The sequence below is a fragment of the Vanessa tameamea genome, chromosome 30 (genome assembly GCF_037043105.1).
Source record: "Vanessa tameamea isolate UH-Manoa-2023 chromosome 30, ilVanTame1 primary haplotype, whole genome shotgun sequence".
Lineage (NCBI taxonomy): Eukaryota > Metazoa > Arthropoda > Insecta > Lepidoptera > Nymphalidae > Vanessa > Vanessa tameamea.
In genome coordinates, this window is record NC_087338.1 from 65,444 (window position 1) to 85,108 (window position 19,665).

The following is a 19,665-nucleotide window of genomic DNA, read 5'->3' on the forward strand; positions in this document are numbered from 1 at the left end:
TATAGGGTTTGTAGCTGCAGAGACAAAAAACAAACTGGAAGACGGATTTCTAATGTCTTACAGAAATAAGTCTTCATGTCGACGTCTGATGATTTTCCGCTTCTATAATAAAATTCCGCAGATATTTTTAACTTTGCCCTTTCATAGATTCAAATCAATTGTAAAAAATACATTGGTAAAGAAGGCATATTATTCGATACAAGATTATATTGATGATAAAAAAGCGTGGAGTTCATGCTCGTTGACTTCCAAGCAGGAGACATAACATACATATATAATTGTATATAACTAACATGACTGTATTTTTAGACGTTGAAAAAAAGTAACTGAGTTTCTTGCCGGTTCTTCTTGGTAGAATCTACATTCCGAACCGGTGGTAGCTTTATTTTAAATAGTTTGTTAAATGACGATTCAAAAGTGCTTGTAAAAGCCTACTTAAATAAAGTATATTTTGATTGATTGATGGATTGATTGGATATAATGGTGCAGTGTTCGATTCAACTTTAGCGCACTGAAAATCCAAAAAATAATGTGACTAATTCATATCAGAAAACGAATTATACTTTTTTTAAAGATAAAAAAGCATTTTCGGTAACGCGAAGAAAATATTTCTTGGTCATCTGCCTAATTTTGCGTTTCATAATATTTTTCTGCCCTGGGCACTAGCCCCGAATGCCCAGAGTGTAAATCCAGCGCTGTACATGCGATTAAATATCTTCCAACACATGGAATGTTCGTGTGCTAACGGATACAACAAAACTCATGAATTTTTAGACGGTTGCACACCATGAGAACAAAACGATCGCCACAACCCCACATATGGTGAGGTAAAAATAAATGAAATTATTTATTTATTTTTGGTCGAAGGTGTCTCTTTCCGAATCGCTGTAGGTGTGTTTTTAACAATCAATGAGCAATTTTAAAGTTCTAATAATTAATACATACTTTGCCTTAGACTAATTATAAACGCAAATGAAACGCATTAACAGTCAATTACGTCAGCATGTTACGTTTGCATTTGATTGAACCCACGTTTTCGATTAAGCCTGACGCGTTCTCATCTCTGAGCTGTCTCGGCTTTTTTTTCGTAAAAGTATAAATTTCGTTTATGAATGTGTGCGCTGTTACCAATATAAGAGTATATTAGTATATATCATATTTGACAGTAGGTACGTCAGAAGGCTAAGCTGTTAAAGTAGGATCCCTGCCGGTCGGCGTGCAGAGCCGTAGCCTCCTTCTATGAGAGCATCACGGTCCAGAAGGAGACGACAAAGCGGGAACGGGAAAGGCCTGATCGCGCCCGGACGCCCGGGGCTTAAAAGATAAGCCCTGACCCTGGGTTCGTGGAAGCGGGAAGTGGTAGCCTCGCGTGTCCTATTTCAAACGGCACTGAAGGGGCCGGCAGCAGGAAGAAGTACGAGGGGGAATAACATTTGCCCCCCTGGAAAGAGCAACGCCGATGCTCGAGTGGAGCATAGCACGGGAGGGGCCGGGGATGCGTTATATCGATACGATACGATATCGGTCCGAAGACGGCCATATAATTCGAATCGCGGGGAGCCTTTCTGTAGTGTTATCTTTGTCTATTTTTAACGCACATTAAAATCTTAGTATAAAAAAACGCCCGATGAATTTCCGAGACATCGCGCCGGAGCGAAGAATACATACTATCCGGTAACGTGACGACGCGGAGGCGCCTACTTGAATAAAGTATAATTTAAATGATGCAATAAACAGACGTATTAATTACCTACTTATCACACTGTTTACACTGTGAATAAAACATTATTTTGTAATAAAAACGAGAGCGCTACATCGTATTGGTAAGATTTGTTAAATTCCTTTAAAAGGTGGACCAGTCAATGAATCGCCTTAGAGTAACGTTGAGGTCCGCGCGCAGTAAGTGGGTACCGAACCTTATAGTCAACAGCGCGTTCGTAAGCGTTTGAGTGACGTTTCAAGAAAACGTCAATTTTTTTGAAACTGGAAATATATTTTTTTGCAATCGGCGTAGTCGTTGCAAAGCTTAAACTTAAATTTTAGTATCGAAGTTGCTAATTTTGATTTGATTTTTTACTGTTTATTGTGTATTGCTCTTTGGCGGCAAAGTATTTGATAGGTGGATGGTACCTAGCCAGACGGACTGGCAGTGCCCTGCCACCAAGTAATCCAGTAGTTTATGTTTTGCTTAATAGCTTGGTATGGTCTTCCATAACTGAAGAAGCACACAACTTGCAAACATCGATTCATATTAAGAATATGCATTAAATGTATATACATTCTGTTGGAGGCTCTCAATGTACCAATTACTAATATTCCTATTCACCCCTCCAATAAAGCTTGAAGCTGGTGCGAGTGGGGACGACAATAGCCCAAGAGGTCAGGATCGATCTTGCGACTTTTTACATCGCTAGGCGGCCCGTAAACCATTGCGCCATCGAAGCTTAATAGATAAACTAATAAATTAAACAAACATAAAATGAAAAAATCCTACAGTATCCGTAATAATAATAAAAGCAAGTGTGTTTGTTTGTTACGCTTTTGTTATTTAATTGTGCATCGTCGTCAGTGGCATAGAAAAGGACATGTCCATTCCAATTGAAGAAGGAATCTAGATAAACCTTAAATTTACGTATTCCTTGCGATTCGCTAATAGCACAGTTATATAATCCCTTATGGACGCTAACAGTGTTGATAAATACATTTGTATGAATAATACAACACTATCCCACTTCACAACTTTTACTTGCAAAGATCTGAAAACAGTTATGTCGTCGTTCAAAGCGCCAGTTTTTCGCAAATCCATAGTGAATATCATAAACTAATCGAGCTCTCGACCAATGACATCGCGTCATTTCGTTGTCAAATGTTGTTTATTTGGATTTTGTCCTCTTGTGGTTGGAATAGACCGTAGATACTTCTAGAACGTCATGACGTATATACACAGATATATATATATATATAACGGCGACTGCGATAGATCAGCGGCGCGCCCGTCGTCGGTAGGAGCGCCTGGCACGGGGTTCATGGCGTAGGTCTCAGGCAATTAACCACAACCATACAATATGACAATTCTTGTACTTTACGTAGGTAATCAGCTGTCACGAATTATAAAGTGGGTATATTATAACTATCCGAGTTGCGGGAACCGACGGCCCCGTTCGGAAGGCCCGAACTGTATCGCTCTCTATAACAATATTTAGCTTCCGACTCATCGAACGATTCCGACCACGTGACTCGTCATGTCCCGGCGTTCTCACCCCACAGATACGACAAAATCATCAAGTTAATAATTCTTCATAATCGACGACACATACATATATATATATATATAAAATGAAACGAGATAATGATTTTCCACTTATTTTATTTGAAATGGCCACTGCTGTAAAAAATATATAAACAAAATGTTGTTTCTAGCAATTAACATCTCTTCCTTAAACACTAAAGATTTGTTGTATTTACCTTTCTTTGTGAAAATTCCAAAAATGTAGACAAAGAAATCGGCTTCACAGTACACGATAGTTAAGTACCCTTGAAAACGTTCACGAGGAAATATAACATAAAATTAAAACAAAAATTTTTGGGACGTTCACAAAAAAACTATAATGCACCTCCGATGATATAGTTTTACTTTTAATTTAAAAAATAACAAGAAAAGTATATTATTATAAACAGATGTTCGCAGGCAACGGGCGTTTCTTATAAAACGAGGTTTTTATTATTAAAAGTGTAAATAATATTCCTTTTGGCTAAAAATTGAAATTAATGAAAACAAATTTTGTGATTTATGGCGGCACTCCACTTAGCATAAATACTTTGAGAGGCCGCGACAATGTGTATAGACCCATTTGATCATATAAATTTCCTTTATTTCATAAATAAGGCGTATAACGCAAAATCACGTCGAAACCCTTGTCGGTGTGTGCGCACACACCAAAGATATTTTTTTGTGCTGACCGTACACACCGAGTTAAATTTTATTAATTATAATATCATCAAGTTATAAAGACAATATTTGACGAATCTAAGTGCCAACTTAAAAGGAAGGTAGGTTGCCCAGGAACACCTTATCCGAGTAGGTATTTATCATAAATTCGTCTCGTGAGTGAACAATTCCTTTACTCAAGTAAAACTATACAATCGAATCACTCTTAACGTTCTTTACATTAATTCACAGCTTTGGTCTAAAAGAGCGCACAGATAAAAAATATAATCTTTTTTATAATTACTCTCATATAAATATCCGATTTATACATCACAATTTTGATATCAAAAATCCGAAAAAACAAAAAATTGCGCGCGCTCCCCCTCCCTCCTCCCCGCGATCTAATCTTAAACACTAAGTAAATAATTCTTTAACACTAACAAAAAAAAATTTCGACGAAAAACTAGCGTTTCCTCTACGTGTGCGTCACGAATACGAATTATTATTTTAAAAAATATATTGTACTCATATGGTCCTATGAAAATGCAAGAACATTTCGGAAATAAAAATATTTAAAAGAGCACCAAAAAGAAAAACTATATCCTTAACATTACATACAAAAGATTATCTTTTCGCGCACGAACGAGACGACGAAACAACTAAATAACATATATATAATATAAATGTTAGTATATTACGACGCCGATTTACCAAATTGATTTCAAAATATATATAATACAGTCATACAGTACTTGAGAATTAGTATTATGCATCGAAACCGCATAAGGCGGCATCAAATAGAGTTGCTCGAACGAAAATTGAAAACCCAACACGACGAGGCAACAGGCAGTCGCATATGATTTATTCGTTTGCTAATTCGCCCACACCGGCTGACCACCATCGCTGTTCTCAGAACCGCCGGACACTTCGTTCCAAGTTTTATTTGCGATTAAACTTTGATTCGACTTGTTTGCCGATGTACAATACTTATTCTGAAATACTATAAATAATTTAAAACAGTAGACGTCGTCCGTCACACGTCTAGATACTGTCGAAGGGAATGCTGACAACACAATCTGCATCTGACATTAGGGCACATTCACACAGACCGCCCGTATTTATAGACATTTTTATAACTGTCTGAGAGACCACAAACGACTTTATATTTATCTGATCGCTATTTATTACTTGATCTGGAATACTCTCGTGAAAATCGTGAGGAATAAAAACGTATCAGATAAAACGGACCGCTGTGTGGACGTACCCTTACAGATCGTTCCAATATATAAATTATACAATACGTAAACAAAATCAACAATTAAAATGCATTCGAAACATCCGAAATATTACCGAACACGCAACCGTCGAAACCCTTAGTTTAAAAATAAATCCGAATCATATCTTTACAAACGAGGCGGTTATTCTACATTTACTTGTCAACTTTGTACAAATTCCGATCAAAACAAAATATTTCTTCAAACATTTTGACAGTTCTCTAAAATCCCAGATTCCGAAGAAACTTTAAAAAAAAAAAAACATCTGGAGTAGAGCCAGAGTATGTCTTGTGCAACGTTAAAAAAAAACTTTGGCAAGATCTAAGTCTAGGTTTATCAAAAAAAAAAAACATTTATATCCAATTGTGACGAAAAAAAATTAAGACTTACACTAAACTTCCATTTACTTATAATTGCCACGTAAATTCGATAAAATATCACTTTCCTAACCGTTTACACTTGATTATAGAGCTTCATCGAAACCGACACAGCAATCTCAAAGAGTATTCACGCAACCGCGGAGACCTGTGTCGAGGACGACGCATAAAAATGCGATTTCGAAATGGTAACTATACTGTACTATATTGTATAAATAATGTTAAAATTATATAAAATAAAATATAAAACAAATCTATACATAATCCTATAAAATAAAAACAATCAGATTTTTGAAATATTAATATATATATATATATATGTGAATGAAAATAAAATCTTGAAAAGAATACGGCAACAACCTTCACACGTATTGCTCGATCGCATAAAAAATATATTCGAATTCGATAAAGCATTCACATTTTTCAAACGAGCGCAGATTCGTGCGCACAATTTAACAGCGCATGTTAAAGTTTTCACTAGATATATAAATAAATTAAAATAATAATCATTTTTGTACTAAAATATTACAATAAAAATGTACTTATCATTACTGAAAACTGTGATTATTATAAGCTGCCATAATATTATATATGTAATGGCATTAAATACATAACTTATTTAAAAAAAAAGAGAACTTTAAAATGCGCTATTAAATTAAAAAAAAAAACATCAATGTCAAAATTGCCGCCAAAATTAACGTTAAAACCGTAAAATGTGTTCGCTTTAAATGTCATATAATACAATATATGATATAAAATAAAATTTATTTACAATTTATACATAATATATATGTATATAAAAATTAAAAATAAACTTTAAAAAAAAAAAAACACCGAGAGATTATCGTCGCTTACAAAATAATAATTTTACTCAATTATATTATTTATTTTCATCATCAACTTTGGAATGTCTCTCATCACTGTAGAATTCTGCTTAAATCCTGGAAGAGAAAATTCACTTTCATAAAATTATATCATATCGCTTCAGTACTAACAGTAGTATGATACGAAAGTCGCTCTGTCTGCTACCTCTTCTCACTTAACTAAACCGATTTAGATGAGATTTGGGTAGGTACCACCCACTCATCAGATATTCTACTGCCGAACGGCAGTACTCAATATTGTTGTGTTCCAGTTTGTAAGCTGAGTGAGCCAATGTAACTACGGGCACAAGGGACATGAGATCTTAGTTCCCAAGCTTGGTGGCGCATTGGCGATGAAAGCAATGGTTAATATTTATCAAGAGACATCAGACAAAATATGTTTTAGAAATAAATCCAAATTAAAAATTCAACAACAATTCTCGACTAATATATCTTACAATACAACACTACTCCACGAAACTACTTAAAAACGCTATAATTTTACTTCCACAGTACCGATAATAACCCAACATCTATACCTACCTAATCGTACTGTCGTTCATAAGGATATGTAAGGATTATTATTTTATATTCATTACTATGAGTAAATACTTAATACAAAATTACTTCAAACTAACGGGTACAATCTTTTTTGTTACATCAATATGGGGATCTGCCAATTAAATATTACCACTTTAGGAACTAGGGCCAACTAAGTTTGGGAACCAGTGGACTAGAACACAGTACGCCTTTGAAGGCACAATTACGAATACGTTATCCTCTATGCTAAAACGGTTAATAAAATAAGTGTACTCACATCATTCCTCACCTCGTATCGATGCAGGAGCTGAGATGAGTTGTAGTGCGGACTCTCGCTGTAAAAGAACGGCCGTTTCATTGTGTTTTGCCCTGAAAGCAAAATAAAAATATTTAGTAAAAAGATTTTAAATTAGCCTATATTAGCGAGATACGATATATCAAAAGTGTGGAGTTCGTATTCGTCGATATTCTATCGGGATGAATAGATTTAATTTAATTGGAAAAAGTAAATACGTTTGATAAAATACATCAATAAGTATGACATGTCATTTAACACGACAAAAGTATGGAGCTAATACTTGTTCACTTTCGGCCAGGACATGTTATGCAAATGTAATTGTATTAACAGACACAAATCGGTATCGGTAGTTTCTTGTCGGTTCCTGTTGGTCTACATTTCGAACCAGTCTTTTACGTTCACTAAAATTCTGTAAAATGACAATTAAAGAGTCTACTTGAATAAAGTATATTTTGATTTTTGTCTCAATTACTTGCCGGTTCTTTGAAGAACCTACACCTCGAACCGATGGTAGTTTAATGTTTGAGTCAACACTGTTATGTGACAATACAAAAGTCTGCTCGAATAAAAAACGTATGTATTGGTTGTGATTTTAGAATTATCATCCCGTCGCCCGGCTTCGGCCGGTGTACAATACAAACGGCGCGTGCGTGGGCGTCTGTGATTTTGAACGAGTGTGCGTGTATAAGAATTAGTTTCAGTATGTGCGTGTGCGTGTGCGTGCGTGTGTGGGGGGGGGGGTACACTCACAGAGCTGCGTGTGCGCGGCGAGCGCGTTCTGCTTGGCGATGAGCAGCTCGGGGCCCGGGCGCGCGCAGCCCTCCGCGCCCGCCGCGCCCCCCGCGGGGGGGAAGTACGGGCTGCTCTGCGGCTGCAGCGCGCCGTCGCAGCCTGCGGGGCGTGTGGGACATTTATCGAGGTGTTTCCGATGAGAGCCGTCGTAGATGTCGCCGCAGACCGCGTCGGTGGCACAATCAGCTCGTGTCAGCCGCGCGTATCGCGTACCGCCGTTGCGGTGCCAATTGTCATATGCGAGGGTGACCACTTACTATTACCGACGCATGCGCTCGACTACATTCCTAAAATAAGTTTTAAAAAGGTCCGTCTCTCAGTCGAGAAAAGATTAAACTAAGACTATCCTGAATAACTATAGTCTTTAGCCCCTCTCTAGAGTACTATTTGTTCCTTCATAATTCCGTCTCTAGCGCGGCAGTAACATTATCGGCTCGACATATTTGTTTTTGAGGTACTACGAAACTATAAAAATGTATTCCTGACCGATTTCGGCTCCGTCGGGAACTCTCAAGTTAGACTTACCAATTGCGCGGGACATACTATAGCACATAACTGTGTGCGCACCCATAACTTAACTCTCATATTCTGGTGGGTCGGCAACCTCCGCGACTGGGAAGTGTAAACCGACTCCAGACTGTTACTGAGTATAACTCACAATTTACAAGAAAGCCCAATATTGTTCTATTGCCCTACACCGATTTTAATTCAGGATTTTGGGATCTAGAGCCTTATAAGTTCAACAGTAGACCGACGAAATAGAAGTACATAATTAGTGGTACTCACCGCTGGGAGTTTCCGGTTCCTGCTTCACTTGCTGCTGTATCTGTTCCAGGATCCTCTGTTGATCGATGACTCGCCTTTGACTATCGTACATAGCGTTTTGGTCTGGAAAAGTAACAATATTACAAATGTATTGATTTTAGACAGATTGGATTTTCTAACATTAGAATACATATTCCTAAAATTCCTTATTTAACTACTGGCCCTGGACGGACTGGCCGCCTGATGCTAAGTGGTTAGGTTATCGGTGCTGTAAGAAATAATTACGTGTTTTTAACCGTTCGTTACGTTGCCAATATGCCAACCTTGGGAACTAAGATGTTATATCCCTTGTGCATGCAGTTACTGCTCTGCGGCTGTGTCAAGTCGTTCGCCATCGAATTTAACGCTTGTGGACGATATACTAGCTGTAATTTAAAATATAATATTATTATAAGTTACAGTGTATATAGTAAGCTCACTCACTCTTCAAACCGGAAACAATACTAAGTATTTGTACGGCGGTAGTACATATGAGATGGCGGTGCCGACCCGGACGGGCTCGCACAAAGCCCTAACGGCAAGAAAACACATTCGCCTACCAGCATATATACTCAATAAATACCAAGATTATTTTCGTCGTTTATTTTATTAAAAAACTAGTTGTCGCCCGCGCTGGTGTTTAAGGGGGTAAGTCGTCCCACGTGAGGCATAAAACAGTAGCCTTTGTCCTTAATTGGAGTCTAAGTTACCTCGTATCACATTTCATCAAATCGTTTCAGTGGTTTGGCCGGGAAAGAGCAACAGACAGACAGACAAACAGAGCTACTTTGACATTTATAATATTGTATTAGTATCCACTTTATACTGTGGCGCGTTGGTGTGCCAGTGCCGAGCCAGTGCGAGGCCAGCCCACCCGCACGCCGCCGTTGGGTACATAAGGAAATGTCCTACCAATTTGGTCTTTATTCTGTTCATAAAGGAACTTCTCCTCGTCGTTGCCGAAGTCGATTTCCTGCTTTATATGGTTCTCGTTGAAGAAGTTCTGGTTCTCGTTGATCCTGTGCTGCTCCTGCAATATCTGCAGGTTGTGCTGCTGGTTCCGCAGTATCTCGACGCTGTCCGGGTACGGGCTCTGGTACACGAAGTCCGGTCTGTTCTGATACTCCTTGTCTATGTAGCCGCTGTATACGTCCTGTATCTTCGGGTAGCCGTTCTCGAGCACCGACTTCTGGTAATCGATTTTTTCGTAGCTGTTGTGTGACTTCCTTTCGAGGGCATACTTCTCGGCCTCCTTGTTGTACTCCTCGTTCGTCTGAGGGATGTAGTCATCGGCTAGCTTGGAGAAGTCCTTGGGCATGTCGTATTTGTTCAGCTCGGGGTCGTACGACTCCTTGAACTGACTGTAATCCATCTCCTGGTTCATCGACTTCTCAGATTCGCTGTAGTTCTGCGGGTTCTCGTCTTCCTCGGAGAGCACCGGGTCGGTTTGCATAATCGCGTCCTGTTTCTTCGGCTTCATTTGACTCTGTGCCTGGTTCTGTGGTATGCTCTGCGGCTGTGTCATGTTGTTCGCCATTGAATTTAACGCTTGTAGACGATATACTAGCTGAAATTTAAAATATAATATTATTACAAGTTGTTTGGCAATAGTTGTAGTAATATTACACATTTGCATTTTTTTTTAAGAAATACGTAGGTGGACGGTTACATGGGCCTGATGACGACGGGTCCACCGCTGCCCTTAAACATTGGCGTCTTCAGAAATTAATCAATCCTTATATCTCCAATGCGACACCAACGGATCTAAGTTATTAAGGTCTCTTGTGCATGTAGTTACACTGGCTCACTCATCCTTCGAATCGAAACTCAAACGTACTAAATAAACTTAATATTGCCGTTTGGTAGTTAATATGATGGGTAGATAATACAGTAGGACCCAACGTTTCTTCAAACGTTTCTGTTTCTGGGTCTGAATTATTCAATTAAATCTTATGCAACGACAGGAGAAAAGATAAATAAACTAGTTTGACCTTGATTTGAAGCGACATCATTGGTTGAAATCGAAATCTACATCTGTGGTATTCGTTTTGGATTCGCGAACAATCCGATTTGATTATCGACGAAGCTATTATCGGAACTTTGGAAGTAAAAAGTGGATATATATAGTTAAGTGATAATTCATTAATTCCCGTAATACGAGTCATTTCTTTTATAGCAGATTATATAGAACGCAGGTAGGAAAAAATTCCAACATAACGAGATTTTCAATGTTATACATCACCACCGGTACTCAAGTAAAAGATTTAGACATATGTCACGATAGTCTCCTCCTCAGTTCAATTGAAAAATAAAGATTTTCATTTGTGCTCAACTCTAATCATATGGTTTATGTTATTGGTTTTATTAATTATTATTTATTATATAATAGTTTAAAAAATGTATTATAATTCTTATTTTTAATTATTATGCTTATGTTTAATTCATATTTTCAATAATTACATTGTGTAATATGATAATGCGTGGTGAGACTACCCCTAAGTAGTACAACTTTTGCCTTGATCATTTTGAAATGGAATTTTTTATTTTTTATTTTGGATGTGATATTGTATCTACTGTTGGTTGTCCTAATGAAAATAAAATAAAGTGAAATAGTCTTGTATTATTAACAAAGACTACTGGAACATGGAATAATTACTTATTTTGCTCGTATCAATGGAATATATTTGTGTTTATAATTCATCTCGTGCTCGGCGTTGAAGGAAAACATCGTGAGGAAACCTGCATGTGTCTAATTTCAACGAAATTCTGCCACATGTGTATTCCACCAACCCGGATTGGAGCAGCGTGATATGCTCCAAACCTTCTCATCCAAGAGAGGAGGTCTTAGCACAGCAGTGGGAAATTTACAGGCTGCTAATGTTTTGGAATATTGTAAATTAATTTCCATTCTTCTACTAAAAACATCCGTACAATAACCGTCAATACCGAGTAGAACAAGTGACGAGCGGAAGATACAGATCCAGAAAAGCACGAGACTCTACCACCAAGTACATTTAAGCTATAAATATTAAATATGTCAAAACAAAGGACGAATGAGAGCATCCGTATAAACGTGTCCAGACGTGTACAAATGTGCCAGCACCGACTTTTACTCACATCAGAATATTTAAGACGAGATACGTATAAATCTTGTGTCGCGATAGCTCTGAAGGTCGCTAGTTATTTATAAATAACATTCAAACGAGATTTACACTTTCATTACGATTTCATATTGCGCTTTTTGTCCCTCGAGCCCGAAAATAAATGACCATTTAAAGGCTTCATTCATTTGGTAATTACTAAATTTCCGTGGTTTATTTTTGGTGTAGGTGGCAAAACTACTAGGAGACTACCACCGCCCATGGACTCTGCAACACCGGGGGTCGCCGGCCTTTAAGGAAATGTGGAGGCTCTTTTCTTGAAGGTATGTTGTAAGTCGAAAAACCGCTGACGAAAGCTGGTTCCAATGAGTAGTTCTAAGAGGCAGAATCGCGTTGTTGGGGAAACTCGCACATCTATGTAGCGGATGAAACTTGGAATTCTGACGCGATGTCTGAAGGTGAAATTCAAACAATTTCTTGGAACAATCCCCGAGGCGACAAAAGCGTTGGTTATGTCGGAATATATTCCTATAGAAGATTTGTAAGCCTAAAAAGACTCGCAGGATACTCCACCACGAGGTATGCCCATATGATTGCTCATACAGGACGACCCTTTTGCCAGGTTTTGCTTATATACTCTATCCTAATATTATAAAGAGGACAGATTTGTTTGTTTGTAATCGATAAACTCTAAGACCACTGAACCAATTTTAATAATTCTTCCAGCATTAAAATGGTACTTTAAGCAGGAGTATCATAGGCTGTTTATATTTAACTTCAGTCATAAAAATATTTTAGTATGTATGTTCTCCTGTTATCACAAACTAAATTCCACTCAAATGATTGGTCATCGACTTCGAATCGGTAATAATCAAACAAACACCACAGACGAGTAAATGAAATGTTAGTAACGTGGTGGTACGTCCAGGTACCACCAGCGTCAAGAGAAGCGAGGTGAACTTACGTTGTTGTCTTGTTGTTCTGGCGGCAGACCGTCCCCGGTCAGCGACAATGTAGTTTGACTTACATTTGACCATTTCTCTACTTTATCACTGAAACAATAAAAAAATATATATATATTGATTATATAATTAAAAATATATATTATATGTATGGAGAGGGAATATTAGTCAAAAATTTGTATAAATTATAGAAGCTACACTTGCTTATTGAAGTCAAAAATCTACCACCGGTTCGGAAATAGATATCTCGGACCTGAGAAGACCCCGTAAAAGAAACTCAGAGGGATTTATTTAATTTTTTTATGTATTCATGTACAATAATAATAAATATATTTTCGTTTTTTCATTTGACACAGCCCGGAGGCGATCATCTCATTCCGAAGGTGTGCAGTCAACTAAGGAGTCATTAGTGTTGTAATATCCTTTAACACACAAACAATCTATAACGATTCTTTTAAATCTTACAATTGAATATTTTTGAACGTTTTCCGGGATCCTGTTGTAAAAACGTACACATTGCCCCACGAAAGAGTTACTAACCCTGTGTAATCGGGTCCTTGGAGTAACAAGTTTAATAACTCACGTTTTAAGGGATCAACCCCCAAACCGTTTAACACTAACCGTAAAACACTATAAACATCGTTTTATTTCAGAAGTTCTTACAGACGTAATTAATAAGACGCCCGTACCCGATACTGTGATCTTCCTTTTTGCTCTCCTTGTATTTCATCGTGCGACTCTTCCTTATGACCATCACTGTGCCGTCGGGGTTCAACTTGGGCAGGTTCTGTGACGGAACCGCGTCCTTCGACAAGGTTTTCCATTGACCTGAAATAATTTTATCACAATTAATGAGTCGCAGAACCAGAACAGTGGGTACATACAAGAGATTGATAATTTATTAAAATTATCATGATAAGTCATTTCTGACGCGGAACATCTATCTGGTCGCCAGATAGAGGAGACTGACTGGTATGCCGTGACGATAAAGGGCTTGACGCTTTCTTGAACCTTTTCGCCGTCTACTCTATTGCGTGTACGTGACTCGTACACCAATATACGTATTTATTTGATATTTTGAATAGCTTCGCTCACGATGTATTTTACTCGACCGCTCAAAAAAGGACTGTAATGTATTAAAGATTCATGTATGTTTGTATGTATGTGTATGTTTCCATGCCGTACCATAACTTCTAAATGACCACTTCCTGAGGTATCGTTAACATCCTTACATCACCCCACCCCAGTGACACTAGCTATAAATTAATTAATTAATCACAGTGTTTTTCTTTAATTACTCTGGTACATTTTTTTTGTAATTATACTCGCAGACAATTTAACAATCCGTTAAGCGAAACGAATCGTTTCTTAGTTTACATACGAATAAAACATAATAAAAAAGATCTGACATCGAATCGACGCGATAACATTGGTCGAGAGCTCATAATCTATGAATACACTATGGATTCACGAAAACATGGCGGTTTAAATGTCGGCGAAGTCGTTATCGGAACATTCGAATTTCGAAGTAAAATTATGTATTAGGTATATGTAATTAAGTATAAATATGTTCTTATACACAAATATATATTGATCATCAAGTGTTTGCAGTGCCTAATACAGAAGATTTATTAGCAAATCGATCGATTTATCAAAAGTCCTTCTTCGATTGGAATAGAAATTATTTATACCTGTAATTTCACTGGCTCACTCGCCCACTAAACCGGAACACAAAAATACACTACTGTTTGGCAATTGTGTTTGTTTATTTATATAAATAATTTCAGTCACATCGCAACATCCTTTACAGATAATAAACATAAATAACTTTGTAAACAAAACGAGACGCACGATTTTATTCGCTTTTAATTTAAAATATAGTTTGCATAATCTGTGACCCAAAAATTATGTAACAATTTTTTTTTTATGTAATAATCAGGTGCAGGGTCAAAGGGCCATCTGATGGTAAGTATGCGCCTTAATAAAATTTAATAATTCCTTACCCCTCGGATGCGTCACCAGCCTCTAAACTATGTATAAGTTATTATGTGCCTGCAGTACCTAATACTGGCTAAATCACCCTTCACGCCGGACCACAACAATACAAAGTATTGCTGCTTGGCGGTAGAATATATGATTGGTTGGTACCAACCCGGATGGGCTTGCAAGAAACCACCAAGTGAACATAAGTACATACTATATATATAAAAACGAAATACCACTCACTGATTATTCACGAAATCAACTATAACACCAATAAACTTGAATTTTGGCAGCTGGGTTCCTTATAGACGTTCGCTAAGAATGGATTTTACGGAACTTCGCCTCTAAGGGGATAAAACGGGGGTTGAAAGTTTGCGTTTATTAATTTCGCGCGGGTAAAGCCACAGAATCAGCTAGTATTATATAATACTATAATATTCCCTTTTCATACATGTTGTATATATTTTAATTACATATAATCATTATTACATATTATCATTGATAAAGTTGAAAAATGATCGAATGTGAGCCAAACGACATCGTCGCTGACCGGGGACGGTCTGTAGCAGGAACAGCGAGACTACAACGTGAGTTCATCTCACTTATTACGCCCAAAACTGGACGACTTACCCCTAAAACGCAAGGAAAACCCGTACAGTATATAAAACGTAGATCAACTTTAAAATACTTCCCGGAGTCTTGAAATTGAGTTTTGACGTTCCAGTACCAAGGAAAGAAAGTGAAGCCGCGCGTACCGGAAAGAGTTCAACTCTTTACGGTCTTGTCGGGGAGATTGGAGAGGGGGGAATAGAGCACCCGTTTTTACGCATAAATCTCATCAATCGTCTGTACTGTAATAAAATAATACTTTTCGATATGGACGCCTGGATTTAGGCTCGGGTTCCAACACTGGACTGATTGACCAACAATTGTGGATACTAACATCATTGTAAATCTGGTTATTAAAAGAGCGCGCGTTGCCCTTCTAAACTTTCTTGCCGTTTCTTCTCGGTGGGGACTAGTTACCGAAATTCAATAAAATACAATTGATTTGATCTAATATCTTCCACTCAGTTTTCTAGTCTTCCGTGTGATAGGCCGCCCTATAAAAACCCCTTAATCGTCCTAACAATAAGAGTGTTGAGTATCAACGTGAACGGATACAAGATATGTAAAAACCGAGAAAACAAAATTATGTAAACCACGTTGAGGAGGAGAGTGACAGAAGGAGTGACCAGAGGCAGAGAAGAATGGATCGGTGATCAAACAATGGATTCGTAACAATCAAAGGGAGCAGGTGTTCCAGATTAACTTCACTTATGAGACGAGAAAAGTGAATAGAACTTATCGATCTTAAATGAATGATATGGATTCAAATCCAGGCGAGCACCAACGATTTCCATTGTTCTACTGCTGAAACAAGTCGTCTGATGGTATTCTGTCGTCTGTCACGTGTATATACAAACTGAAGCTGCGTGGAGATTTTAGCTCTTTTGATCATCCATGTGGTTTTGATATTCGAATACTTTAGTACTCGTTTTAATAATCAGTCAGTCAGTTGTGCACTTCATACAGTCCAAGTACCGTAGAGTTAAACAAAAAAATCCGGACACTAAATCGGCCACTTGACGGTCACCACTGCCCATAGACATTGGCGCCGTATGAAATCTGAAACATTTATCACACAGCCAATGCACCACCAACCTTGGGAACTGAGCTGTTATGTCCCGTGTGCATCTAGTAACAATGGTTCACTGACCCTTCAAACCGAAACAAACATAACTAAGTTACTGCTTGGACTATATACTTAATGGATGACACCTACCCGGACGGCTAAACCAAAACAAATTAAACACAAGTAAATTCAGTTACGCATGACCTATTCCTACTCGTAATCCTTAATTAACATCCACGTCCATCGGAGCTATAACTCATATTTATACAAAGACATAATTTGGTAATTATCAATTCCCATGAACAATGCTTGCGGTTTTATTAATTGTTAATATATGTTTTCAATGACGTGTGCAACAATAATTTATATTTTTAAACAATTTGTCTGCAACCGTGTGTGGTTTTATTACTCACATGTAATTCCTAATGGACAAGCTGTTACACAGTTATGTTAACCAATATTATTTCGAATATATATTGATGTTTTGATTACAATATAAATTTGTCATCTTTAAAAAATTAAAAATCAATGAAATCAATGAAAATCAAGGAGACTTTTACCCAAATATTAATACAGAATAAAACACATGAACAAAAAAATTACATTAACATTAAAATATTTACCTTATTATTTTAACAAGGGGCCCCTTCATTATTTTTTTTTGTTTTTTGATCTAAGTCATAGATTAAATTCGAAATTAGCCCATGATACTGTGATGCTGGCTCATGAGATTTTATATCTTTCTTCTTAGTAATCATAATTAATATTTGGTTCTTTGTGACGTTTAGGTGTGGTACGAACTTCCTACAATGCGCACAACTGAGACTTTAACACCCAGAAATAGATTCCCATAACTTTTGCAACTTTATAAGTAGCCATTAAATAGTAGTTGTAATTTACCTGACTCATTATCACTTAGCATACTAATATAACAAACATAAAGAGGTTTTATTTGAACATACTAATATATGGAACTAAAGTTCTTAAAAATTATTCCTTTGTTTAATGGCCCAATACATGAGGAAAAATTTTAGGCTATTCAAAGTCACGCTACACACGGGGACCGGGAAAGCTTTACACATCTAAAACCATATGGAACTTCTAATTTGTATATGAACATAATTTTTTATAAACAATACATATATAACTTTTATATTTTTCAAAATGTTTCCTTTTAAGCAATACTTAATACATGAATGGTTTTGAATTACAATCGTATCCTCATATTATTATTATTATTTGAATTGCAAAAAAACCCAGAAAAAATATATATAATGAGTCATGGATACTACACTCTCTGCTTTTATTATATATTTCTAATTTTTAATTATTATACATTTATATTTTACATAAATACTATAGTGTTAATAGTTTGTATACTAATAATATATTAAATAAACAAAAATGTTAAAATGCAACAAGTTATTGAACCGAGAGGTTCCAAATTCTTGAAAATTTGAATCTCAATAGAAGTTTGCAGTATCAACCCTGGGTGATTACTCAATGATAGTCCACCATTTAGTAAACATTAGATTTATTTGAGGTTCTAATTCATCATCTACTGGTGAGGTACCATTGTGAGGAAACCTGCTTGAGTAATAAAATTTTCCTACATCCAATGGCACCATTAACCGAAATTACTTGATAATAACTTCTCTGTATATCTTGGGTACTTCCCTTTAAGGTTATACACTTATATACATGTCTCTAAATCAAACATATTTATATATGTATATGATATATGCTCTTGTTGAATCCGTTTTACATAGTGACTTAATCAATTATATTGAATAATATTTCATAATGGTAATACTTTCCTGTAGAACCATTTCTTATAAACTTTCCTATAAAGCACACATCTTTCTGGTTATGTTGTTTAGATATTAATTCATAGAATGTATATATTTTTGTATATCACTGAATATTAAATCATTAAATGAGTAACTCAAAAGTGATTTTTTTCATAATGAAGGGAAAATTAAATTTAAAATTAACTAAAAGCCCGTACATAAAGGAAAAATATATAAAAATTACGAAGCTAAAGTTTAACATCTTTTTTAGCAAAAAAACAAGGTTGTTTTAACGAAAATTCTTATTGGAATATAAAAAATAGGACTTATGAATGTCAAACGTTCGAGATAAAGGGCATTCGCGATGTTTTTATACGATTACATGCAGATTCCGGTCTCGAAATGTTTCCGGCGAGCGAGCGTTTTCCCTGACGCAAAGAATCGAAACATCACGCTGCTCGCCTGCTAGTCACTACCATGAGTCATGCGAGAGTGAAAACTTGAGTTAGACTTTATACTATGCTAGCCTGACATGGAAAAACCCTTATACCTTTATTCTTACCCATTGTTGTGACGTTGTAGTCAGCTTGGGTGAAATGCAGACTGCATACTTTTGAGTATTTCGTGTACGGCTTGCCGCGTTTCAGTATTAAATTCCACTTGTCTGCCATTATCACATCACGAGGAAAACGGTGGAACTTCACGTTCTTCGTCTTGCCGGCGAGCGAGGTGCATTGTGGCACGGTACAATAATAACCCATCTTAATTCCCGATAGACCAACCTTTGTTATGAACTTTCGGCGGTCGATCTTTTTTTGTGCGAACTTATCATTAAAAATGCCGAAAGGACGCACCGTCCAACAGAATGTCAAAATGGTTTATTTGATACAATCGTTATCACGTTTATTAAAATTGAAATCATCACACCGCAGCCTTGAAATATTTGACATGTATTCACCTTTTTTCCCTTCCCCACTTCCCACTTTTTAAGAAAAATGGCCACTCGTATGTATAGACAATAGAGTAAACAAATTGCACAGAGTATATTAGAGTAACATTCAGTGTGCCCATATAGAAAATATTATAAATCTGTAAGCCATGTTGCTTAGGAATAATACAAAGGGCATAGCAATTTTATTGTATTCTGCGAGTTTTTCAAAATTTGGTAAAGTTTAAAAAAAAAGTGATTACTTCTTTTCGTCTGAACAATTATTTATTGAATTTATATAATTTTATAGGAGTGTATTCTTGCAAATGTTTTCATTGTGACAGTTAAAC

At 36.7% G+C, this 19,665-nt stretch overlaps 1 protein-coding gene across 4 annotated transcripts; it reads right to left on the reverse strand.

The window, feature by feature from the left end:
* Nucleotides 1–3,350: 3,350 nt before the first annotated feature.
* On the reverse strand, nt 3,351–19,402 carry LOC113391569 (uncharacterized). 4 transcript variants are annotated; one of them, XM_026627564.2, is made up of 8 exons: nt 18,938–19,402; nt 13,629–13,767; nt 12,942–13,029; nt 9,789–10,443; nt 8,859–8,960; nt 8,031–8,171; nt 7,272–7,351; nt 3,351–6,520 (listed from the first exon to the last, which is right to left on the reverse strand). In XM_026627564.2, exons 1-8 carry the CDS (start codon nt 19,146–19,148, stop codon nt 6,497–6,499), a joined length of 1,440 nt encoding a protein of 479 aa, XP_026483349.1. In that variant the 5' UTR covers nt 19,149–19,402; the 3' UTR covers nt 3,351–6,496. The 4 variants fall into 4 exon arrangements, with proteins under 4 accessions (XP_026483349.1, XP_026483347.1, XP_026483350.1 ...); XM_026627562.2 differs by having other exon boundaries at nt 7,260–7,351; XM_026627565.2 differs by having other exon boundaries at nt 18,950–19,401.
* Between the last annotated feature and the right edge of the window lie 263 nt (nt 19,403–19,665).

What these genes read in the sequence shown, in the direction of transcription:
- LOC113391569 (XM_026627562.2), bottom strand. Translation starts at nt 19,148, where the DNA reads ATGGGTTATTATTGTACCGTGCCACAATGCACCTCGCTCGCCGGCAAG. An exon ending in ACAGAATAAAGACCAAATTG is followed by an intron (nt 8,961 to 9,788) that starts GTAGGACATTTC and finishes TTACTTTTCCAG; the next exon opens with ACCAAAACGCTATGTACGAT. An exon ending in GATACGAGGTGAGGAATGAT is followed by an intron (nt 6,521 to 7,259) that starts GTGAGTACACTT and finishes TTTCTCTTCCAG; the next exon opens with GATTTAAGCAGAATTCTACA.